The sequence below is a fragment of the Camelina sativa genome, chromosome 1, assembly GCF_030686135.1.
Source record: "Camelina sativa cultivar CO46 ecotype springtype chromosome 1, ASM3068613v1".
Lineage (NCBI taxonomy): Eukaryota > Viridiplantae > Streptophyta > Magnoliopsida > Brassicales > Brassicaceae > Camelina > Camelina sativa.
In genome coordinates, this window is record NC_141880.1 from 17,757,467 (window position 1) to 17,782,198 (window position 24,732).

Below are 24,732 nucleotides of genomic sequence, written 5' to 3' on the forward strand. Positions count from 1 at the left end.
GCTAAAATCAAATGACCACTCGAGTAAAATGCCGAATGTTGCTGGTAGAAAAAGAGTTGAAAACAAATTATTTGAGTTGACCGGAGAGAAGCTTGTTTGGGATAGTAAGATAAAGAGCAAAATCGAGTACTTGCATAAGCTTTGGCAAATTAATAGGCAACTGATGGAACGCACGGGTGTTGTTGTTGATCCGTCCACTGGACAAATAATTATGTCAACATCTTGGTGGAATGATCGAGTTGCTATAAGTCTCTTTGTTATCATTTATAATATTTTTATATGAATAGAAAATTTTATTCTAATATGTTTTGAATCATTGACAGGAATTTGGAAATAAAGATAAATTTGTTCGGGTTTTGAAGAACAAGCCTTTGCCCTTCAAAGATTTGTTGGACCAGATATATGGTCAACATGATGCCGATCAAGATGAACATTACTCTCCGTTTACTTTTGGGGCACATCTCCAGGAGACACAATCTGCTTTGGCAAACACGGATGATGTAGTAATACCAGAAACACAAGAGGATGCATCAAAATCAAAAAATTGATGAAGATGATGAAGTGGATGATGAACCAGCAGCTGAAGAAACGAGATTAAATTGCTGAGCAAATATGATATGTAAAAAGATGTGGTTCTCAACGTCTATAGTTGATTATTTTTTATAATTATCATATTAGTATCACGGGTTACCAAAAGTTCCAGCAATTCATGTTTATGTTCGTGTATCATGTTCGTACGTGGGTTTGATGCTTGTTTTTGATTAAATTTTTTTATTTTTATTTTTTTGCTTGTTCTGGTTTTTTTTAGTTACCATTTACCATACCATTTGTTCTATTTTTCCTCTGCACCCATTCCTCTTCATTTCTTATTTTTAAATAATTTTTTTCTTATTTGTTCTCTTTTATTCCTGTTCCTTCTCATTCTTTTTATTCCTCGATGGGTTACCAGTAGGAGCCTTTGTTTCCTTTCCACTCGCAAGTCTTCTAAAAGGAAACCTTGACGACTTCCCTTGATGTCATATCTTGGTGTACCCATCTTGTAACTGTTCTTCCTGATGTCTTCATCAGAGTGATTGCTTTCTCAACTTCCCAGGCCTTGTAAATACTCCATCTAGTAGGTTCTCAAAAAATCCAAGATAGTGCAAATGGGAAGGAGATTTCTTATTTCTTCTAACCTTTGGTGTCTTTTTCTGGAAGACGTTCCTGCCCAGGCAGTGTTCAGCAATTCTTGATCTAACTTGTAAAAGTAGTAAACTCTCTATCTTGTAGCTCAGACCGGTGATAAGCTGAAATGGCTTCTGCTTTACAACCGGTAGAGTTCCGCCACGGGCGAGATTTGGAGGAAGAAGACGATATTGTCATACTGCCAGAGGTGGATAATTCTGCTCTCATTGAAAGGTACAAACGGAGTCTCGTAGGTCGTATGTTCCACCGAGGAAGAAGCATCCCTGCTATGATAGCCCTTCTGCCAAAACAGAATATCTGGAACGTTGCAAGTAATGTAAGAGGCATTTCTTTGGGAAAATCAAGATTCCAATTTGACTTTGAGTCAGAAAGAGATTTACAGAAGGTCCTAAACAAGAGACCATGCCACTTCAATGAGTGGTCCTTCTCCCTTGAGAGGTGGGAGCCTCATATTGGTGATACCTTCCCAAACACCATGACTTTCTGGAACCAAACAGAAGGTATTCCCAACCTCTATTGGTTGGAGTCTACTCTGAGGAACTTTGGGAACTCCTTTGGTGTATGTCAAGCTGTAGATGCCCCTATGGGACGAATCTAGGTAACTGTAAGGGTTGATGAGCCTCTAAAATTCATGAAGAAAACTCAAATACCATATGGTGACATTGTTTGGGTCTCTATGGTGTATGAGAAGCTGTATAGGTGGTGCAAGCTGTGTCACCGTATCTGTCATGAGCAAAATTCTTGCCCACTGAATTCTGGCTCTACCCCAACAAACTGCTCTGGGGACAATCCTTTGAACATTGTCGAAGAGAGCCTCCAATCTGAGAATGGTGGCATTAGTATCTCTGGTGAACCACCCATTCCAAAAGCCGGAAGTAGCAGATCCCACCCTTTATGGTGGAGACCAGATTTAGTTATAGATGATCCAAATGTCAAAAATTCTAAGGCGAATCGCCGGGAGAAGAAGGAAGGGAAGAAACATGTTTCCAATGAAAGTATCGTATGTCATAGGTTGGAGAAACCACATCATGAGCCCTATCGTCTCATTGCGGGGCTCCACCGCGATACTAATCCAATGTGGCAGTCCCGCAATGAGAAATCTAAGCAACCTGAAAGATGGAACACAATGGAACTTCGTCCTGGTAATTCACAGCGAGGAACAACCACGCATCGGTCTCTCCCATCTTCTCATAGGGTAGCAAGGAGAGACTATGCCTTTCCAACTCAGAGCAGCCGACGTAATAGGAGATACGATGACACCTTTGGGCATCGCAGTGATGCTGAGGGGAGAAGGAATCCAGTTCCACCTCGTCGAGAAAGCAACCATCCTCGACAGTCCACTAGATCCCTGGACGCTATAACCAACCAAGTCGACTCCCTGATAACACTTTCCGACCCTCTGGTTGCGACTTTCCGAGCAAAGCAAGTTCTCGTCTCTCCTGACCATGCTCGAGAGAGGCCTTTTTGGCTCAATCTGCAAAAGAAATCTGCTGCTAGTTCCTATGAGAGGGGCAAAAAAGGAGATTTCAAATAACGAACCTCTACACCTGGTACAAGATCTATGGCAAGGAAAAGCTTACTGTTTGAGGCGCAGGCTCCGTCTATGCCTCCGATTGCTTCCTCTGGAAAGGACATATCTCCGACTATACCTCCAGAATTGGTGATTAAACTTAACAAAAGCTGGTATGAGGAGACTTTATCAGAGGAAGAAGCAGAAACACAAGGAACTCCTCTTGATGATAGATTTAGTAATCAGATCCGGATTGAGGATCCGAGACCCATCTTAGCCTCTCCGAAAAAAGAGTCAAGGGAGCCTCCGACCAAACAGCTACCCTCCCCGCAGATTCCACTAGAAGAGATAGATGGAGGAGTTGATGATTATCCCCAGGAGGTAGAGCCCGACGGTATGGTTTGGGATTCGAACATCGATGACATCGATGACCTAGCCAAAGTTGACGTCGACTGGATGGAGGAAGATGCGGAAGCTTACTGTGAAGCAGTGGCGCCCGGTTGGGATCCCTTGGAAATGGAAGAGGATGATCTGCTGGGGGATGAAGCTCAAGAATCGGAAGGGGTGAATAAAGAGCCGGTGAAAACTTTCCCTTCAGAGTTAACAAGGCGGAGAAGGGGAATTGCAGTCGCCCACCAATTCCCCCTGTTTCTGTGGGCCGGACCAGAGGCAAAAATAAGAAAAAAATAAAATAAGTTAAAAGACCCAAATGAAAAAGAAAAATCCCACTCTAATGGGCCTTTGGGAAACCATGGAGCAGCCTCTAAAAAGCTGCTCAATCTGAAATTTTCCCCTAAATGCCAAAGCAAAACTCTGGTGCCGTCAAAACCAAGGAAAGCCAAAGGCAAGGGAGAAAAGCCGCATTACAAAGAGAAGGCATCGACATAGTTTATGGATACAGGAAAAAGTATGGAGGAGGATATCGGTCCATCCGACTCCATACCATGAGAGAATCGCCTCGACCGTCATAAGGGACAGTAACCCTTAGGCCTACCTTCGACTGGAAGTGTCTCAATCTCCAGGTCTCTCCTCCCCCCCTCAACCAATGGGTTGTCAGTTCTGACCTCTGTTATAATCTCATGAGTACGAATTCATTTGAGAGGAATAGACGTGTAAGCCGAGACCTTTTAGTCTTTCTCAATGGCACTCCGGTTAAAAGTAACCGAGAAAATATACCGGTGGCAGAATTATTAATTGCCTGCTATCGGAACCTATTGGCTCTGGAATCAGTTTCTTTTCCTCTCCGCTTGAGTCTTATGGAAGGCCTAGTACCGGCAATTGAAGTTTTTTGCAGCATTACCTTCCCCCCAAGTGTCTTTCAGGGATCTTGGATCACGAGACTTCGGTCTTGTCCAGCGTGTAACCCCCCTTTCTAGGGATTTGCGGTGCATGTTCAGAATTTAAAAACCGCGTACGTTCTTATGCAACGATGGCGGCATTGGTTATCAAGGTGGCTGATCATGCGGAAATGGTCGGTCATCCACCACCATGAGTGGCCTCACATAACGAGGGCACTCTCTATCTTTAGGACCTATGGTCCCCTTTATTTATATTCTCACCATTATGGTTGTAAGTCAAGCTTTAGAGCTTGTTTGTTGTATGTTTTACGGACAATAGCTCTTGTTTATTTTTCCTCCTATGTAAGTTTATTGGTGTGTTTGGTTTCCATTCAAAGGAAGCTTGTAATATTTTAAATTATATAATGGAGTGTTTGTTGACAAAAAAAAAAGAACTGCGTGCAGTATATATTTTTTTGTCTTTTTGTGGTAAATCCTGGAGAAATATATGCAAATCTGGTCTACAGCTTTTTGATGATGTTCACCCTTAATCTGCACTTGAACAGTCAAATCTATTTGATCCACTTTTGTTCTGCTTGATCTGCTTGATCTGCTCTGCCCGATACGCTTTCTACATTCGGTGCCAAAGTTAATCATATCAAAGGGTGCGTAGTTATAATTTCAACTGATAAAAAAAATAGTAGGCCTGCGACTTCGGTTAATTCGGTTTGGTTTTTCGGTTATTCGGGTAATTCGGGAATTGAATCGGTTCGGGTCAACTACATGTTCGGTTTTTTCGGGTCGGACAGTTCGGTTACTATGTCACCCAAATACCATGGACTCAAAACACACAACACAGAACGATCTAACATTAACATATTGATTCATGACATTAAGCATCATATAATACAAGTTTTGCTTACAAAAAACAACAACATTAGTCAATCCTAGTCACATACATAGGACTATTGGAGACAATTTACAAAAAAACAACAAGTTCAAAAGGCAATCCTACAGTTGGATTCCTACTTGTCTCGTCTCAAGTAAAGAGACTTTTGGAGACAGTTCACAGTTGTTCCAAAAAATATTGTGGGGAGCCAAAAGTTAGAAGAGATCATCAGAAATGACAAAATACCAATGATCCTTTCCTCTTACCAGGATGCATTTGGTATATTGTCATTCAAAACTCCATGCCAAAAAAATAGGTAGTTAATAGTTATATTAGTTTTTTCAAAATATATAGAGAGTTACTTGTGTTCATCTCTCGATCATGGATATCCGGATGGGTGTCCCTCACTCTGTGAAGCTGCACAATGTAAATGATCGTCAGTTAGTGAATGGTTTAAAGAGAGTAACACAAAAAACTTAAATAAAAGAGAAATGAGTTACCTAAGGACTCATGAAACTGCAATTCCTCAAACATCTGAACTAAGCTGGCTAATTTCTCAGCAGAAATGGTATTCCTCAGCCATTGTTGAGTGCAAACTAAAGTTTCAACCATGTGTGGTGACATAAAGCTTCGATAAGGGTCCAAAATCCGACCATTTGTGCTGAATGTAGATTCTGAAGCAACGGATGAAGCTTGAATGGCGAGGACATCTCTAGCTACCTCGGATAAGACTGGGAATTTTGAACTGTTACGCCTCCACCAAGATAAAATATCAAAGTCCATTCCTAAAGCAGCTGGAGTTCTTATCACACGTTTCTCCAATAAGTAAATATCAAGCTCACTGCTACATTCCTCATTTGAAGTTTCAGCAACCATCTCAGAGTACAACGTATCCATCCTCTCATAACCATCGTCATCTGACAAATCAAACAGATCATTGGTTGTCACTCCAGGTTCAGTTACGGTTCCACCATTGGTTGAGTTTCCAGGCTCACTTCCGCTCAGCTTCACCACATACTCTCCATACAGCTCCTTCATCACACTCTTAATAGACGAATGTAGATGAGTACTTTCCATACTGTCTTTGCCATAAAGCTTGTCAAAGCAAAGACCAGCAAACTGCATTTTGTTTCTGGGATCAAATACAGAAGCAATGATCACAAGCGGATTCATGTTGTTGAGACCATCCCAATACTTTTCAAACTATGCCCTCATAATCATAGCTTCAGTCTTTAGTAGCAAATCACCATTAATACTTAGGTTGATCAGATTCCTCTCAATGATTACCAGCTCATTGTAACAAACAGGAGAGGTCACTGTTTTTGTAGCCGAGAAGGACAAAGTGCAATTGAAAAAGATCTTCAAGAATTTAACTAACCTCTTCACCTGCTCCCAATCAGCAAAAGTAGGTGGACCAACACGCTTTCAACCATTCTCACACGTATGCCCTTCAGCATTCTCTTCAGTCTCCATGAAGTACTCGTTATAGAGCTTGTCTTCAGCCAACATCTTTTCAAATGCAACCCTAAACTTAATTGCGGCTGTGAGCATTAGATAAGTCAAGTTCCACTTGGTTGCAACATCAAGACATAAGCTTCCTCGACCTACGTTCCCTGTCTCAACCCGCAGAAGAAACGATTTCAGCCTGTCTCTGGATGAACTCACATACTTAATGGCATTTCTGATAGACACTATACTCGTTTTTGCCTTAGATAAGCCATCCCTCACAATCAAGTTTAGGATGTGAGCACAACACCGCATATGAAGATAATCTCCATTCATAACTAAGGCATCAGGTCCTTTCATCATCAGAGCGCCTCGGAATACACTTATAGCCTTGTCATTCGCCTTAGAATTATCCACAGTTACTGTGAAGACCTTCTCGATTCCCCATTCTTCTAGACAGCCAATCAAGTGCTCAGAAATCGTATCACCTTTGTGATCTGTGATAGGCTTAAAAATGATGATCCTCTTCTGTAAATTCCATCCTCTATCAATCCAGTGTGCGGTTATGACCATGTAGATACAAGAAGTAGTGGGAGCTACCCAGATATTTGTCGTCATAGATACTCTCTGCTTTTCCTTAGCAAACAGTTCCTTCAAAACAACTTTCTCTTTCAAATACATACCATAAATATCTGAAGTTGCTTTCTTTCTGCAGTGGACCGTGTACATTGGAAGAACGTTGCTGCACAATCTCCTAAACCCCTCCGACTCCACAAATGCAAACGGAAGCTCACTAAGTACAATCATCTCGTTGACAGACCTTCGAAACAAACCCTGATCATACTTGATTGCTGTCATTACACCATTGCTATCACCAGCCAATACATTCTGAGTACCACTCTCTTCGTGCATCTTGAACAACTTACACCTTTTATGTGATTTTTCATGGCACTTGTTCCATGTATCACTGTGTCACAACCGATCTCCTGACCACAGTACGACAGTTAGCAAGTGCAGGCTCATGCACTTTTTGAATGAAATGCTCCCACACCGGAGATCTATGGCCTAGCTTTTTCCTCGGTTGGGACGGAAGAGGAGAAGTCTCTTGCTGAGTTCTTCTTCTTTTCCCTCGAACGGAAGCACTTGACGGAGCATCTTCTCCATCAACCTCACCAGGCAGAAACGGTTCGTTGTTGTGTTCACCAGCAATCGTGAGACATCGGAGACCTGTTCAAAGAAAACACAATTAGACAAACATCCAGAAGAAGTAACTACACAAACGAAGAAGACAAACAACACAGTCCATTTCTGTCGATTAAGAATACAATTCGACTACTAAGATTACTATGAACTATGACTATGAATCATAGACTGACAGCAAAATAAATCTCAAAAACATGCTTTAAACCACTATAGCCAAGTAAATAACAACAAAACGTCAAAGAACTTGGAGAAGAAATAGACAAGAACTTGGAGAAGATTTAGAGAGAAGAACTTACCTTGATGATTAAGAACAAGGATGATCTTAGTTTAAACGCAAAAATCAAAGAGGAAATCGAAGAACTCTCTCAATCGCACTCGGAGTCGCAGCAGTCGAGAGCAAAAGGTATTTAGGTTTTTCGATTAGGTTAGAACTAATAAAACCGGTTTATTAGCTTATATATGTAGGGTTAATTTTCGGTTACCCGTCGATTTACCCTCTCCGAACCGAACCGAATATAAAACCAAAAAAAAAAATCTTCTTTCCGATCAGATCACAACCAGATATATAACTGAACCGATTTATCCAAATTTCGGTTTGGATCGGTTCGGACAAATCGGTTCGGTTCGGATTTGCAGCCCTAAAAAAATAGGATACACTATTTTCCTCTTTTTCCGTCACTTTCCTAAAAAAAGGTAAACAATTTGTTTTCCGTCATTTTACCCTCTTAACTTATCTTCGTTGCGGTTCTTTTTTATTTTTGTTTTGGTTAGTGGATATATTTGGGGAAAATTATAAATAAAGGATATTTTTTCAAAAATTTGGCCATCTACACTTTTTTTTATAAAAGTTTGGTTAAATAGGATTTTGGATATAAAAATAGCCAATTATACCCTTAGTTATATTTTCAGATAAAATTTGTTGATTTTTTGTCTCCTGAAATTTTAAAAACAGTAAAATTAAATCGAAATAAGGAAAATTGAGAAAATAAGTATAATTATTATGTCAATCTAGTGGGCCTAATTTTCCGTAATGGGTCTTGAGAAAATAAGGAAATTGTGATTTTGTCCTGACAAAGTAAGAAAACAAAAGGGATCGAGAAATTTCTGATAGGGTTAATCGAGAAAAAACCGTTCCGCCGTATCTCACCGTCGTCACCATCTCTCGTCTCTCACCATCGTCAGCATCTCACCGTCGGCTCTCTCCATCGTCGACATCTCTCTCCAGCTTCACCATCTTCCACCGGTTCGATTTGTTCACCGTCTTCCACCGTTTTTCCATCTTCACTGTCTTCCGCCTTCTATCCATCGACGGCTTAGTCGGTGGTCTCCTCTTCACTAGCTCAAGGTAAATCCGGTTGGATTTCTCTTCTCCATTGCTCCTTGTCAATCGAATTAGGTATTTTAATTTGTGTATTTTTTTTGCATGTTTAAATTTTTTCCTTGTTTAATCTCGATTTTAACCTAGAATTGTATAATTATAAGTTAATTATCAAATTTTCAGTTTGGGATTTCTCTTAACCATTTATCCATGTTTATAGAATTTGGTATTTATAATTGTGGAATTTTTTTGGGAGTGTTTAACTTTTATTCTTTTGTAATCTCGATTTCAATCCAGAATTCAAATGAACATCAAAGTTTTAGATCCGTTTTGCATCTAGACCATATAATTCTTGATTTTTTTGCACTTAATAATGTGAATACGTTAAGTTGAAGCTCTTCGTTTGTTTTATTTTTAGTATTATATTGACTTTAAAGAAAAAAATTGTGTACCAGGGTTGATGTAATTTTTAAAAAACTTGATTTCTTTTTTTGATCTTCTTACTTCAGAAAACCTGTCTATATCAGTCATGACTTACCATGGGTGAGAGCAGAATTGGATCATAAGTTGCAAATGTCAATGTCCTCAACAAAAGCACCATCAGATTCTCATACAAGTAAGAACCAAAGTACAGTCTTTTTTTTTACAAGTCGTATCTAGTTTGGTTATAATACTCTTATTATCTTTTTTTTTTTTTTTTTTTTTCAAGTTTCTGTTAGCAGCTAAATGATTAGTAGTCATAGTTTTCTTGTTATTAAATCATACTTTTAGTAATCTGTTTTTTTTGTTTTGTAAAATTGAAGTCTCATATTTTTGTTGATTTATTTCAGTTTTGGCTAATTTATACTAATTGAAGTCTCTTCTTCTTCTTTCCCGATACTTTCTTCTTCTTCATCGTAAAAACTGATAGGAGCCATGAGCCAACGTTTTTCGGGTGGATCGTCAGGGTTACCGTCGAGAAGTTCTCAGGTTGGAGTTCCGTGTAGATGCTGGTGTGGTGGAGAGATTAGAACCTACACCTCAAAGACGGAAGAGAATCCCTGTAGGAGATTTTACAGATGTGTTGTTGGTGTGAAGGTAATTTACTTTTATCAGTCCTTATTCATCACAATAGCTGAAATTTATTAAATATTGTTATCGAAACAATGATTTTAGGAGAAGAAGGAGAAACACATGTTCCGTTGGGTTGATGATGATGTTCTAGAGGAGATTAGGATGGTTGAAAGCAAACAAAACCAACTCTTAGAGGACCTAAAAAAGATGGTAACAAACAATGTGGAGCTCCAAAAGGAGATGGTGAAGGAGATGGAAGAAAAGATGGAGAAGAATATGATTGAGATCATCAGGCAAGAGCTAATGGTTGCAAGAGAGAGTATGGAGAAGTCGAACAAGCAGAGGATTTGTGTACTAGTCGTATTGGCAGTTTCAATGGCCTGGCTTTATAAGAAGATGATATGATGTCTTTGCTTTCTGTATTTTGTTGTTATGCTTAACACTTTTTGTTAGTCTTGTTTTTTGTACTCTGGTTTTAATGAAAGTTTGATTGAAAGAAAATACCATCAAGGAATTTCAAAACACATGAGTATTATATTAGTCTTAAATCAACACCATCAACGAATTTCAAAACAAATGAGTCTATTAATCGAAAATAAAAACCATCAAACACCATCATTCATCACAAAGCAGCTGCCGTGAAATCAAAAATTCAAAAACAGGAATCTTAAGTTGATGCACAAACCATTGTTATATCACGATATCATAGGTCGTTCTGTTATGCCCTTCTTTGCCACACCGCGCACATTTATGTCTCTTTGACCCTTGTGAGTTTTGTGATGATTTTATCTTGTCTTCAGCGGATTCATATCTTCTTTTTCTTCGCCGTCTTGGATGTCTTCTTGTTTCAGGTGGTCGAACTTTTGCATCTTCAACATACTGTGGGACTCGCCATTCTTCTTCAGGAACACCTATTGGATTAACAGTTTCCTCATATTGCGATCTCCATGCAGTAGTGGTATACACATCATCAGCATAAGGATATAGATCCTTGCCTATATCAAAAGCTCCTTTTATAGCATGTCTACAAGGGAGTTTTTGGATGCTGAACTTTCCACATGAACAAGTCCTTCTTTCTAAGTCAACAATGTAGTCTACTCCATTACCTTTAACCTGGATCTGCGATCTGCTCATCAAATAACCGTTCATGAATTTACCTTTCTCTATTCTTCTTGAAATCTTTTTCTCCACCTCAACAGTTAAAGGATCTTTATGCTTTGCACTTAACTCTCTACTCTCATAAAACCAGCGTGTCATCATTTCTCTGATGCTGTCTAACAAAGGAATTATTGGATACTCTCTAGGTGTCCTCAAAGCAGCATTAATTGATTCAGCTGCATTGTTGGTGTTAATATCATACCTATAACCCGGAAAATGACAGCGAGCCTATTTTGTCACATCAGCTTCCTCTAGATAACTTCCAATAGCAGGACTAATATTGTTAATTTGCCCAAACTCTTTCTCAAACTCAGCAACTCTATAAGCTTTTGATGCTTTTGCAACCTTACCAGCGACACCTCTTCCCTTATGATATGTTATCACATTGCTAAGCAAGTGGTGGATGCAAATACCATGTTTAGCCAATGGATAGATGTTTCCAATTGATTTAGCAATCGATGTATGTCTATCTGACACAAATGATAAACCTTCTTCATTAGCTATAACCATCTTAAGTTGCATAAAAAACCACTCCCATGAACAATCATTCTCAGAATCAGCAATTCCAAATGCGATTGGATACAAATTGGAGTTACCATCTACAGCTGTAGCAACTAGGAGAACCCCTTTGTATTTATTCTTCAAAAATGTACCATCAACTACTATCACTTTCCGCATTGACTTGTAGAACCCTCTTGTTGATTGACCAAAAGAAATAAATAGATATTTAAATCTTCCATCAAAGTCAATTTCATAATTCGTGAACGTACCAGGATTCGCTTCTTGTAGCATGTGCAAGTATTTTAGAATCTTAGCATAACTTTTCTCAGGAATTCATCTAACTTCGTTAACTGCATACTCCCGAGACTCCCAAGCTTGGTGATATGTTAGCTCGCAGCCGTACCTTGAACGAATAATATTAACTATATCATTCGGTTTAGGACCTTCCTTCACGCCCTCATAGCTTTGCTTAATGAGATGTCCAATTGTTCTTGCAGATGGAGTCCTACAAAATGATTTTTTTTTGAAGGGGCACATGTATGATTACCCACAAACTTGTTGATTTTGAAATATGTAGACGCTTGTAAACACTCAGCCCGGAGACGCCAATTACAAGCACTATCAATGCAGCGTATACACCACCATCTCTTATCTGATTTTGTAATCCTATAGTCGCAGTTATATTTCATTGCATACATTTCCATAGTAGCCTGTAAAGCTTCCTTACTGCTGAAATATTCACCATTTTTTACCATTGAATCTTCCAACTTTAAACCAGCAGCATCACCAAGATTAGCATCAGTAGGCTTTTCTAATACATCATTAGTCGGCTTAGGTGAATTCCTTGAAATAATACCTACTGATTTTCCCACATCAACTTCCACATTACAACCATCGCTACTATCAACTGGCAACTTATTCAGATCGAACTGGACTTTACTCCTATCGCCATCAACTACTCTTTTGAATGTAACACACAACCGAATCATGTTTATCTTTTTCAGATATGCAAAAAAATTATTCATACCTCTATCATTTGTCAATACAACAGGAGGACAATCAACTTTAACCTTTGTGGGTAGATAACTGAATTCCACATCAAACATATTTTGCTCTATTTCATAGTCTTCTGAAACCATCACCTTCAACTCTTCAAGAGATGTAGTGGGTTGCAAAATCAGTAATCTAGCACGTTTTTCTTCATCATCAATAAATCTCCACTCCTTCTTGGCATCCAGTGTCCATACACCACAAGTAACATAGATTTGCATCATAAACAGGTAAGTGAAAGCTTTTGTGGAAGGTGGAAGAGATGGTGACCGATCACGTTAAGGTATAATGTCGATTTTTCTTAATTTGTTTAGCTTCTAAATTATTTAGAATATGTATTCTAAAAATTATTAGAACAAATCTAAACAAGAATTACGAAATCTTAACCATAAATTAAGAATATTTAAAAAATATTTTAAAAATATTCACTTTCCTTATTTAATTTATTTTCTTTCTATTTAAGGGTATTCTAAGGTTTACAGATTACAAATTCTAAATTTTCTATGATATATCTTCTACTTCTTTTAGTATATAGGGTAAAACGTAGAAAACGAATTCTGAATTGAAGTAGAATGAAGAAAAATGTAGAATTCATATTCTTAATTTTGTAGAACATACAAAATTCAGAATATGAAATTTTTAGAACAAATCTTCCGTCTAAACTTCGTAGGACATGTACAAACTGTAGAATGAACAATCTAAATGTTTCACAAAGAGAAAAAAATCGTAGAAAGTCTATTCTAAACAATTTAGACCAAAAATCAGCAAATTACAAACTGATTTTTGACATCCAAAACATTTTTTTTTCAAATTTTTTTTTACACAGTTGTATACTAACATGGGTTTTCTGTTTGTTTATTGGTTCAAACTCCTAAAAACTTCACTATTTTTATTAATAGGGGCATTTTCGTCACAATTGACAATCTAAAAAAAAAGTGTAGATGGCCAAATTTTTAGAAAAAGATCCTTTATTTATACTTTTCCCATATATTTGTGGTAGAATAGAGAGATTTGTTATTACTCCGGAAAACTAGCAAAAGAAAAGAAAAACGATGAAATTAATTTTCTTTTGTTGATAATTATACCAACTAATTTTACCCTCTTTAACTTATCTTCGTTGTGATTTTTTTTTTTTTTTGTTAGTAGATATCTTTGTGGTGAATAGAGATATTGTTATTAATCCGAAAAATTAGCAAAAGAAAAGAAAAATGCAATAAAATACTTTCTCTTCTCGATAATTATACCAACTAATGAACTAGTGTAACTACCTTTACGCTCAGCTAGATACATTTTTGACATTACTACTTGGGAAACAAGAAACTCTAAAGGGAGAACATCTAAACTTCACGAGAACTCTACAGACGGAATCAATTAATGGCGACTCCTCATGCAGTGATGGGTGTGGTGAGGTCAGTTATGCCTGGTTTTCGCAATAACAACGACAAAGTAGCTTTCGTAGTTCACGCTTCTTTCGCAATTTCCGGTTTCATCCTCACTGCCACAGGACGTCCTGCCTTCGTTCACGACGCTCTATCGTCATCAACCACTAAGAGTTAGTATTCATGATTTCGTTTTAGGGTTTTCTTTTGGTATACTATTCTTTCTAGGGTTTTTAGGATTCTGATTTGTTCGATTCTCGATTTCTAGGTTTGGTTGGGAATTGGGATTGAAGGGTGGAACGAATTCGACCAGGAGTATGCGTTTGTTTATAAAAAAACCGGTAAAGGGATCAAAGACTAAAGTGAAGAAAGCTCTGGTTAAGTGCTTGGTGATGAATGATAAAATTCTTGTTGTTGTCATAACTGAGGATGGAAAAGAACCTGCTCATCTCCAAATAGAGTATGTCATGGTTCTCTTTACTTTTGCTTGAGTCTCAAGGTACTCAAAACTTTCCTTTTTTAATTTTTCTAAATTTATTTGACAGAGTTGGGAATTATAATGATGAGCCGAAAGAGGAGAGGGCTTACGTTGCACAGTTCAAGAATTTGAAGAAGCTAGTGAACGATTTGAAGAGTGAGATTCTGTTTAAGCTAAAACATGTTTCTTCTGCAACCAAGTCAAAATCAGCTAAGACAAATGAAGAAGAGCCTAGAGATCACGTCGGAATGCTTGATGATCCATTAGGTTCTACGAATGACACAACAATGTTTGGAGTTCCTCTTATGCCTGCTCAGCTAGCACCACGTCACCTGCCGCCATATTTGATACAACCGCAAGCGGGTCAGGGTGTGGCGCCACTTCCTTATGTCCCACTCGTTCATCCAGATTACAATACATAGTACATACTGGCCTCCTATGTATTATTATTGAAGAAACAGAAGAATGTATGGGTGTAATTTCATTTCTTTGTTCCTTTTCAGGAACTATTCAGTATTCATTAGCTGTTTTGTTTTTGGTTTTATTCCCCAACTGAATGTTCAAACATCTTTTTTAACTTTTGGTTTAATTTGCTTTTGAACTTCCTTTTGGTTTAACGTATTAGGGAAAGTTTTATTGTTCATAGAAGTAAAGTTTTAGAGCACGGTTGGCTGGAAAAGCAACAGATGGTGTGTAGGACATGATGGTCTGCCTCTTAGACAACAATTTGATGGCAATGCAGTTCCAAAGAAAAATATTTGTACAGGACACTCTAATTCAAGAGCATTATCCAACGGAGCACAAATCACTCTATACCATTTTCAAGAGCAATAACTCTGTCAAAGTGTCAATGCTGAAGCTTCAATCAGTCTTTGGCATTGAGCTTCTCCAGGAGGATCTTGTTCAGTAAACCTGGGTTTGCCTTGCCTTTTGACATTTTCATAACCTGTAACAAAGCATCTAAGAGTTTGAACTGGTTCACAAGGTACAAGTTTTTTAAAAAATGCAGACGGTAACTGCCATACCTGGCCAGCAAAATAGCCTTGAAGCTTAGTTTTCCCACTGCGGTACTGCTCAAGCTGCTTCTGGTTCTCGGAGACCACCTTAATTACCATTTTCTCGATCTCTGCAGGATCGGTTATCTGCAGCGTGTGTCACACATAAGCAAAAATCATTCATGATCTCTTTACAATAGGTTAGCCGAGTCACTTCGGATTGCTACTTTTAATTAACTACCTAGCTATAGCAACATTTCTTAGCTATTCCCCTATCCCTAAGAACCATGAAGATATATACTGCTGACGTTCCTATGGACTGACCCCATCTAGCAAATAGATTTTATGCAATGTCCCACTACATAATCTTTTTAGTCTTACAAACCATATTTCATAAAATATGATCTGAAAAATGAAGCTTCAAGATACCCATTTCTTCAGTTAGAAATATGTAATTCTCTGAATTTAACTCTTTTATGGTATAGCATGGACTTGCCTGAACCAAATCTTTTTCCTTTATCATTCCTTTGACGGTTCCACCTTTGGCCAATAGCTCAAACAGTATCTGCAAAAATAAAAAATAAAAGGAATAACTTGCATTGATCTAAACGAAAGATGATGAAATTTTAACCTGAAATGAAACTGACCTCCTTTCCAATCTTTCCGCTAATGGTTCCATCTTTGATGGCAGCTATCAGCTCAGCCAACTCTTGGGTAGTGAGTTTCATATCATTGATAGAAAGTTTCTCATTTTTCAAGTAAGCAGCAATATCTCCCATTATCCAATTTGCTGCCAACTTCACTTCAGCGCCCTTACCGATGACTGCATCGAAATATTCTGCAACCTAAGAGCCATTCATTCAAATAACAGTTAACTTGTCTTGCTGTTATTCAAAAAATATCAATAGTTACTCTTTTGCTCTCAGCATTTTGTGAAGATAACATGAAACTAAAATATCATCGACATAGAGTAAGTAGGACTTACACTGACGTCATTAGCGAGGAAAAGCACATCTTGCATGCCTAGACCCATCGCCTCATACCTCCTGCGCTTTGCTTCAGGAAGTTCTGGTAAAGAAGCACGGATGCTATCAACGTATTCTTGTGTAAGGATAACTTCTGGAAGATCTGGTTCTGGAAAGTAGCGGTAATCAGCAAGCCCTTCTTTTTTCCTCATTGTTACCGTTTTCTGAACACCTACTCAAGTTAGTTTCTGATGGATATGAAAAAAAAAAGACAGATATTGATATTACTGCAACCTAATTAATCTTAGAACCTGAGCGCCTTCATCCCAAAGCCGAGTCTCGGTTACAATCTGGTCAGCTTTGCCTTGATCGTAGAGAAGTGCCTGTCTTGATATTTCAAAGTCAATTGCTCTGCTCATTGCTGAAAATGCGTTCAAATTCTTTATCTCCACCTGTATCAGCAGCCAGATGAAATAAAAAATGCAATGAGTTGATCCATCCCTTTCACTGGTTTAACTAAGAAGAGATCTACAAATGACAAAGAAAGAAACCTTGGTGCCAAACTCAGCTTGCCCAATGGGACGGATTGAGATATTGACATCACAGCGAAGAGAGCCTTCTTGCATATTCCCATTACTAACTCCCAAATACCTCGCAATCCGTTGCATTTCACAAGCGTATTCAGCAGCTTCTATACCACTCCTCATATCAGGTTCAGAAACTATCTCAAGTAAAGGAACCCCTGCTCTATTCAGATCTACCTGCACCACATAATAATACACCAAACCATAAGTAACACAAACATCTAGCCTGGAAACCTAAAACCCTTGCAAGAATCTAATGAACTCATGCCTGAGAGTAATCTTCAGTGTCTGAATGGAGTGACTTGCCAGCATCTTCTTCCATATGAACTCTAGTGATACCAAATCTCCTATGGCCACCACCAAACTCAAGAGGAATATCCAAATCCACATAGCCACCAGATGCAATAGGGATATCAAACTGAGAAATCTGATAACCTTTAGGAAGATCTGGATAAAAATACTGCTTCCTATCGAATTTAGACTTGAGAGACAACTCACAGTTCAAAGCTAAACCCAATCTAACACCAAATTCAACAACTTTCGAATTCAAAACTGGCAACGCACCAGGCAAACCCATACAAACTGGACAAATACTTGTGTTTGGATACGACCCGTAATTGTTAGAGCAGCTACAAAACGCCTTTGTCAATGTAGAGAGCTGCACATGAGTCTCTATCCCAATTACAGCTTCGTAGTCTCTCAGAATCTCATCAAGCTTGTTGCTTTTATGGTTTTTCGGTGCAACCCTCGACGGAGGAGTCTGTTTAGCTTCATGGGTCGTCGCTGTTTGGCTTCCACAACACCTCACGGAGACGTTGTTACTCCTCCGTCTAATCAAGGCAGTTCCAAGAAGTGAGAACTGGTTTAGCTGAATTGTCCTTAACAATGTCGTCGACATGTTTTCTAAGAATGTTTCAAAGAATCAGAAATGAGGAGCTTAAAGCAGACAGAACCTGCTCGCATCACTTCTCACCGGAATCGTATCGGAGGAGTAGAGCCGTCGACTTATCTTTTCACCAAGGTGTAATCCGAATTGGGCTTAATTGAGTTATTGGGCCTGTTATGTCTTTCTTTAAGCCCAATTAAAATCAGACTGTTCTAGTTTAGTGGTTTACTTTTTTATTTAACCGTTAACGTGGGTTCTAACGGCAAACGTCAAAAACAATGTATACGGAAGCGTCGTCTCTTTGACTTTTCGTTATCTTTCCGTTTTGTCTGTTAGATGTTGATTTCGTAATCATGGCTTCTTCGTCTCCGGAGATCAGAATCGCCGACGAACACCTCGCCCTTGAGCTTACCGTCCGCGATCTAGATTCTCCGGTGTCAGACGGCGTCTCCTCGGCCCCTGTATCATCTTCCGACGAAATCATCCCTCTCCTGAATCAAAACCAAAGACCTAGGATCAACATCTTCTCCGCCTCCTACACTCGGCGCAAACCAAGAGTAAGAGCGACTCCTCTAGCTTTTAATGGATTTGATTCTTCTTTAGTTCGAAATTGATTCGATGAATTTGCCAGTGGCTTCAATTTCTACAAAATTTATGTTGTTAGAATTCGAGATTTAGGTTATTGACAAGAACTGAGATCAGATTTTAGTCTGAATTTGTTGGATTTGATTTGGAACTTGTATAGGAGCAAGTGATTAAAGTGACTGAAACTGAGATATCACCAGTGACTCAGTTTTCTTCATGGGTTTGGAGTGGGTCTCGTTACTCTGGCTTACTGTGTATGGCCTTGTCATCGATACTGTATCTCATCATGGAGTTAGTTTCAGATACTTTTTCTGGTCAGTACTTCTTTGTCTCTCCTCTATAGTGGTATCTTGTGATTTCGTCCTTGTGTTTCAGTTTCATGGTTTTGTGTAAGATGATGATAAGTAGCTTTTATGGGAAGACGAGAGAAAATGTTGAAATTACTTTTGCTGATGCTCTGCTTCTTGTCCTTTCTTCACATGGTGGGAGAGAACTTTTTTGTTTCTTGGACCTGTTTAATAACTTGTCTTTTCTAGTTGTAATGGAATCTCTGCTTAGATGAGTGCAAGTGCTTACCTCAATCTGTGTCTTCCTTCAGCGTTTTAGTGTTGCCTTGAGCTGGCATGTGTATTATATAGTGTATTGATTGATTTTTTTTTCTCTCTAATGTCCTTTGTTTATGACAGTTCAGCCCATTCCTTTGTTTGAGACCGCGTTCATGAGATGCACAATTATCTTGATACTATCATACCTTTGGTTGAAAAGAACTGGACAACCAGTTTTTGGACCTGCGCATGCCAGGAAGCTTTTGGTTTCCAGAGCCCTTGTGGGTTACCTTTCATTGTTTAGTTTCATCTTTAGGTAATTATTACACATCCGTACTCTGCTCCGTCTGTAGACCTAAACAGCCTGTTAAATTTAAATTGAAAACAAATGCATCATTTAAAATGAAGTTGCTATTAGCAACTGTGTCTATCCCCCACTAATCAATCTGTCACTGGTAGCAAAATAAGACTTCTAACACTGTTTTTCACTGTTATTGACATTCAGCATCCAAATGTTGCCCTTGTCCCAAGCTATTGTACTAAGCTTCTTGAGTCCAGTTATGGCTTCCATTGCAGCACGTGTTGTTCTGCATGAGAAGTTGAAAATAACTGATATTGGAGGTACAGAGCTTTTTCCCTTAGCTTTAATTAACTCCTGAAATGAATTGTGAACTGACAACAAAGCAAGTTCATTTTATGACTTCTTCTTTATGTTTTCATTTTGGTCTAGGTCTTGCTTGCAGTTTCTTTGGCGTGCTATTTATCTTTGGCCCAACACTAAGTGTCCAAGGTACAGAAGTGAGTTAACAAAATAGTTCTCTATTTTTACTTTTCATAAACTGCTCCTCGCTCTCTCCTTTATGCATGAGGAAACAAAGACGTCATGCTGATTTCACTTATCTTTCTTGGCAGTTGGATCAGAAGCAAAGAATGAAAATCTAAAAGGGAACCATCATATTTATGCGTTCTTGTTGGGTTTATTTTCATCAATTACTGGAGGAATCACTTATTGTCTCATAAAGGCAGCTGCTAAAGCATCGGAACAGCCAGTGTGAGATTTAAGATCCAGATGTGTCAATTAACCCACATGTTTTGCTTCTTTAGCGAAAATTCTGAAGTCCGGAAAAAATCATTAAATGGTGTGTACTTTTTCAGGATTACTGTCCTCTCGTTTGGTTTGGTAGCTTGCCCTGCTGCAGCAATTTGCATGTTTTCCTTGGAGGTATGTTTTGTGAATATATATGTGGCGGTTGAAACGGAATATGATGAAGTTTTAGGAAACCAAGAAATGCATCTACTGCACCAAATGTTGGGTGACCATTACTCAAAACTGATGAATTTTTTCTCATACAGAGCTTTGTCCTGCCAGCGTTTGACACATTCATTAGCATGATTGTACTAGGGTTACTGGCATTTTGCGCAGAGGTGAGGCCATTCAATAACATTACGTTTATGCACAGTTTTGATTTTTGTTGGCAATTCAAGTAATTAGATTGCTGAGTAAGTTTTCTATTGTTTAAGGTGCTTTTGGCACGTGGGCTTCAGCTTGAGAGAATCAGCAAAGCTGCAAACATATTGTACATGGAGGTATACTTCCACTTCCATAGAATAGTTGGGTTTAGAATAAGAGCCTCTAGTCCAATTCTCAGTTGGAGTTTTTTTTTTTTGGGTTTTCAAAACATAGAATTGAATCGTGAATACTGAATACCATTCGGTTTCGTTTTAAAGGGTGGTTTATCCGTATGAATTCGATTTTAGTGAACTTTTTCTTTAACTCAAAAAGATTTTAAAAGACATCAAAATTTGATCGGTTTATTATTTTCTTTCGATTCGGATATGAAGTTTATTTCTATATTGTTCATTTGTTTTGAATCGGTTAAACAGAATTAAACATAGTGATGATGCAGCAAGACTTTGTTTTCTGATATGTGTTTCTCGTATTAGGTGGTGTTATCGCAGTTATGGACAGTAAGCACGGGAAAAGCAGAATCGTCAGGTTTGTTTAGCCGACTTGTTGGGTGTTTGCTCATTATCATATCAGTGAGCTACACGGTTTATATGGGACCTGCTAAAGATACTGAGTAACCCAATAGCATAGCACTGTTCCATTTTTTGAAAATTGGATTTTGTATTTTTGGCTCGCTTCTTGTTTGGTGCAATGCAAAGTTGCAACCCCCCCCCCCCCCCCCCCCCCACCACCACCTAGTTCCAAATTTGGGTATCAAATTTCATTGATTTTTATTTGCCAAACCCAGTATTTAAGATCCACGTGCTGAAAATCTAATTTCATGTCCGGAATTATTCTTGAATAAACTGCACCATTGTAGAAGAAAAAAAAACAATGAAAACATTTTATTTTGGAAAGTAGAAGATGAAAGTGGCAGAAAGGGCAAACAAAAAGTGTAACACAAACGAGGTGGTGTAATGGTAGTCGTTAGACCATCTGATCTTAGTGCATCCCGTTCCATGCTCAGTCACTGCAAATTAGTCTTTCGTAGTTAAGGAAAGAAGTAATAACTAAAAGCCATACACTAAAAACTATAGTACAGGAATTGATATTTGGTTTGGCACAAACAAAAAAAAAATCACAAATACTTTCAAAAGATATTGGCTCCAATCCAAAGGGTTGCATATACTGTATACTGTCCATTTTTATAAATAGTAAGGGTAAAAAGGCAAAATATCCATTATAAAACTAATTTGAAAATTTATATTACTAAAGAAACAAATATTCAAAATCAATACTAAAGTTTTTATTGTATGGCTTCTAGCTACTACACTAAATTTGAAAATTTATTATATTTTGCTATTTGGTATGCTTTGAAATCATTATGGAAATCCGGAATTTTCTAATTTGATTGAAAAATACCTAATTAAAACCGATGTGATAGATCATTTGTCCAACGTAAAAAGTAAGACAACAGTTTGGTCATTTGTTGTGTTAATTAGTTTTGGGTAATACCAGCTACATAAATAAACCATACCCATTAAGTTTTTATACTAGTAGTTTTTTAGTTGTTACTTAAAACACTTTTCAATCCAAGAGAATCGAATTTATTGTTTTGGTAATAGCCGAAGCATTTTACATTTTATCATTATCTTTCTCTCTCTCCCTCTTTCTTATTGATAAGTTTACATGTGGATCAGATTCCATGGTAGCTGTACGAAAAAGATGAATTAAACTCACTTGTTAGTGGTTTTCAATTCAAAAATATATATAAATAAATCGGAAGCATCTATTCCCTTGAAAAGTAAATATTTGTCGGAATCTTCTAAAAAAAAAAAACAGTCGGTGGCCGCAAAAAGGACCGACGGGCTGGAAGAGAGCGTTGTTCTTCTTCCCATATTATTATAAAAATGGCTAGTCATGAAAGAGAAACTGATGATATTTGAATTGTTTGCTCATCAAGTTTGCTTCGTCCTATGGTCGAGTTGTGTGTGTGAGTCTACTTCACCCGTTCTTCCTTTTTTTTTCCTTAGAATAATTCACGTGAAAGGTGTTTTAATGTATGACTATACTTTTTCTTATTTATGTTTCACATGCTTTTCGTTTTTTTAGTGATGTTTTAAAATGTATAATTCACGAGGGGAAATGGTCTAATCTTTCACAAAACTATTATTGTGATTTGTGAACGTGAAGATTTTGAGTTATTTAATTAGTTTAGAGTACTAACTAATTAAAGCCTACTCATATAAGCCGAGTTATAAGATCATGCAAAAATATTATTGACTTGCGCGCATGTCAAAATAATAATATTATTGACCTAAACGCCTTTCAATCCTTTAGTGTGTGGTGAGCATTATAGTAATTAAAACGAATTGTTTTAAAATGATTTATTCAACAAACCGAACGATGTTGTTTACTTGTTTATGGTATGAGATTTTCTTAACATGTCAAACCAGGTGGTTTGGCGAAATATATATATATATATATATATATAAATATCTAAGGTTAAGTTTTTCATGTTGTCGGGAGTAACCTATTACCGATCGATCGTGAGCTTCATCTTGTCCGTCGAAGATCTACAGCAGTTGTGTCTTGTGATGAGGACTAAAAACGCATGGATCACATGAATTCGATGTAGTAAATTTAGCATTTGCATTTTATTCGAATATTACAAAATGTGAATTGGATTATGCTCGCAGAATTATTATTACAATTTGTTCAAATGGACTGATGATCAATGGTGGAAGAGATAATGAATTAGAGATAAAAAAGAAATTTAGAAATTGACACATGTACTTGTGAAGCTGTTGTCCATGAATGTGAAAAAGAGATACGATAATTTCATGTTGGAAGAATGCATGTTGGAGTTACGTCCATTAGCTTAATTAGAAAATATGGTTTGTGTGTGTACGTAATTAATGGTTCTCTTTTATAGTTTTTTCTTCTCATACAGTTTCTACAAGTTCAACACTAAAAATCTATATTCTATAACATTTATAATACACAAAAAATAAAGAAAAAAAAAATCATCACTAGCTTATAAAACACATGAGTCCAAATGTCCAAAATGAGCCAACATGTAGTGTTTATATGCAAGAGAAAACGAGCCAAAACTGGAACTATGTAAAGTTTTACTCCATAGTTCCAGTCGATCGATCCACCACTACAAATGGGTTTGTTGTGATATTTATTCATGAGATTCTTTTATTAAATGTGACAATGAGTAAAAATTTACTTTATAGGAAAGAAGTAGATTTTCTCTACGCTTAAACCCTGATTACATACACTGTTTAAGAGAGAAATTAAACTACGTACCCACATTTCTCTTATGATAAAATTAAAGAGACCAGATGTTTAAGACAAGAATTTGATCATTAACGAATCAAATTCAAAATAAATTCTTGAGTAAGCTAAAAAGGATTAAAATTCCTTAGTTACAAACCTTGCAATCTATGCAGATCATAAAGCCCTATATATATATATATAATTTTAAAAAGAGTTAACAATACAGTATATTAGTTTTACTCAACAACTCATACTCTCTCTTTAATATTACCCAGAAACAAGAGAACAAATAAAGGCAGTTTTCCTTAAGACATTAATGCATTCTTTATTCTTGTTACACCAAATTGTTTTCTACTATTAAAAATGTAAAGATTTTTATTGTCTGTGGTATGTAAATCTGTGGTATCAATAGTCACAATTAAGGAAGATAACACGTGCTCCCACACAAAAGACAGAAAAACCATATGCCTGCCGAAATGATATTTATGTTCTGTCCAATGGTTTGCGAATTTCAACAATTTAATTTTTGGCTCTTTTTACCATAAAAAGATGAGAGATCTAAAGATCGAAGCATGCTGATGAGTAGATTTTTTTTTATGCAATCTTTGACATTTATTAAAATTCGTATTATATTCTACTAAAGTTCGATTATGAATGATTTAATCGAAAAACCCTCTGTAATGTACGAACGTATATATATGATTAAATAACAAAATTAATTCTTACGAAGATAAATAATTTTTTTTTAAGAAAACAAAAAAAAGGCCAGAAGAATCTTAAATGTGTAGGTAAGGAAAATGAACTTATCTATAAAATAAAAGAAAAAAGAGTTAACAAATAAGTTCTATAAATTAATATCTGATAAACTAATAAATATTACAAAATTGTAAAATTATCCAATCTCAAATCGGGTTGGTATAAAAATTAATAAAATAATAAGATTTTTTTTTTAGCATCCTTATGTAAAAAATGTATTTTTTTTTCATTATTATC

The 24,732-nt window shown here is 37.2% G+C and overlaps 4 protein-coding genes and 1 pseudogene across 6 annotated transcripts; 3 read left to right on the plus strand and 2 right to left on the minus strand.

Annotated features, from left to right (window-relative positions):
- The first annotated feature begins 1,291 nt into the window (after positions 1 to 1,291).
- Positions 1,292 to 1,783, plus strand: LOC147950055 (uncharacterized). The gene has a single exon (XM_087512145.1). It carries the CDS (start codon positions 1,292 to 1,294, stop codon positions 1,781 to 1,783), a length of 492 nt encoding a protein of 163 aa, XP_087368271.1.
- Positions 1,784 to 10,571: 8,788 nt separating this feature from the next.
- On the minus strand, positions 10,572 to 11,831 carry LOC104709670 (uncharacterized). Its single transcript, XM_087449629.1, has one exon. It carries the CDS (start codon positions 11,139 to 11,141, stop codon positions 10,572 to 10,574), a length of 570 nt encoding a protein of 189 aa, XP_087305755.1. The 5' UTR covers positions 11,142 to 11,831.
- A 2,133-nt stretch (positions 11,832 to 13,964) lies between these two features.
- Positions 13,965 to 14,893, plus strand: LOC147950056 (putative proteasome inhibitor; annotated as a pseudogene).
- A 175-nt stretch (positions 14,894 to 15,068) lies between these two features.
- LOC104699069 (glutamyl-tRNA(Gln) amidotransferase subunit B, chloroplastic/mitochondrial) lies at positions 15,069 to 18,032 on the minus strand. The gene is made up of 8 exons (XM_010414422.3): positions 17,260 to 18,032; positions 16,959 to 17,168; positions 16,719 to 16,859; positions 16,428 to 16,631; positions 16,090 to 16,287; positions 15,939 to 16,007; positions 15,473 to 15,589; positions 15,069 to 15,393 (listed from the first exon to the last, which is right to left on the minus strand). The coding sequence occupies exons 1-8, from the start codon at positions 17,887 to 17,889 to the stop codon at positions 15,313 to 15,315; spliced, it is 1,650 nt and encodes a 549-aa protein (XP_010412724.2). The 5' UTR covers positions 17,890 to 18,032; the 3' UTR covers positions 15,069 to 15,312.
- Positions 18,033 to 18,138: 106 nt separating this feature from the next.
- LOC104699078 (putative transport protein YPL264C) lies at positions 18,139 to 21,187 on the plus strand. Of its 3 annotated transcripts, none has more exons than XR_015563172.1 (10): positions 18,139 to 18,434; positions 18,623 to 18,776; positions 19,149 to 19,323; positions 19,513 to 19,628; positions 19,738 to 19,805; positions 19,920 to 20,058; positions 20,163 to 20,229; positions 20,361 to 20,432; positions 20,529 to 20,594; positions 20,952 to 21,187. XR_015563172.1 is itself a non-coding variant. In XM_010414431.2 (10 exons), the coding sequence occupies exons 1-10, from the start codon at positions 18,231 to 18,233 to the stop codon at positions 21,090 to 21,092; spliced, it is 1,194 nt and encodes a 397-aa protein (XP_010412733.1). In that variant the 5' UTR covers positions 18,139 to 18,230; the 3' UTR covers positions 21,093 to 21,187. The 3 variants fall into 3 exon arrangements, 2 of the variants coding, with proteins under 2 accessions (XP_010412733.1, XP_087316556.1); XM_010414431.2 differs by having other exon boundaries at positions 19,738 to 19,797; XM_087460430.1 differs by having other exon boundaries at positions 19,154 to 19,323; positions 19,738 to 19,797.
- The last annotated feature ends 3,545 nt before the right edge of the window (positions 21,188 to 24,732 follow it).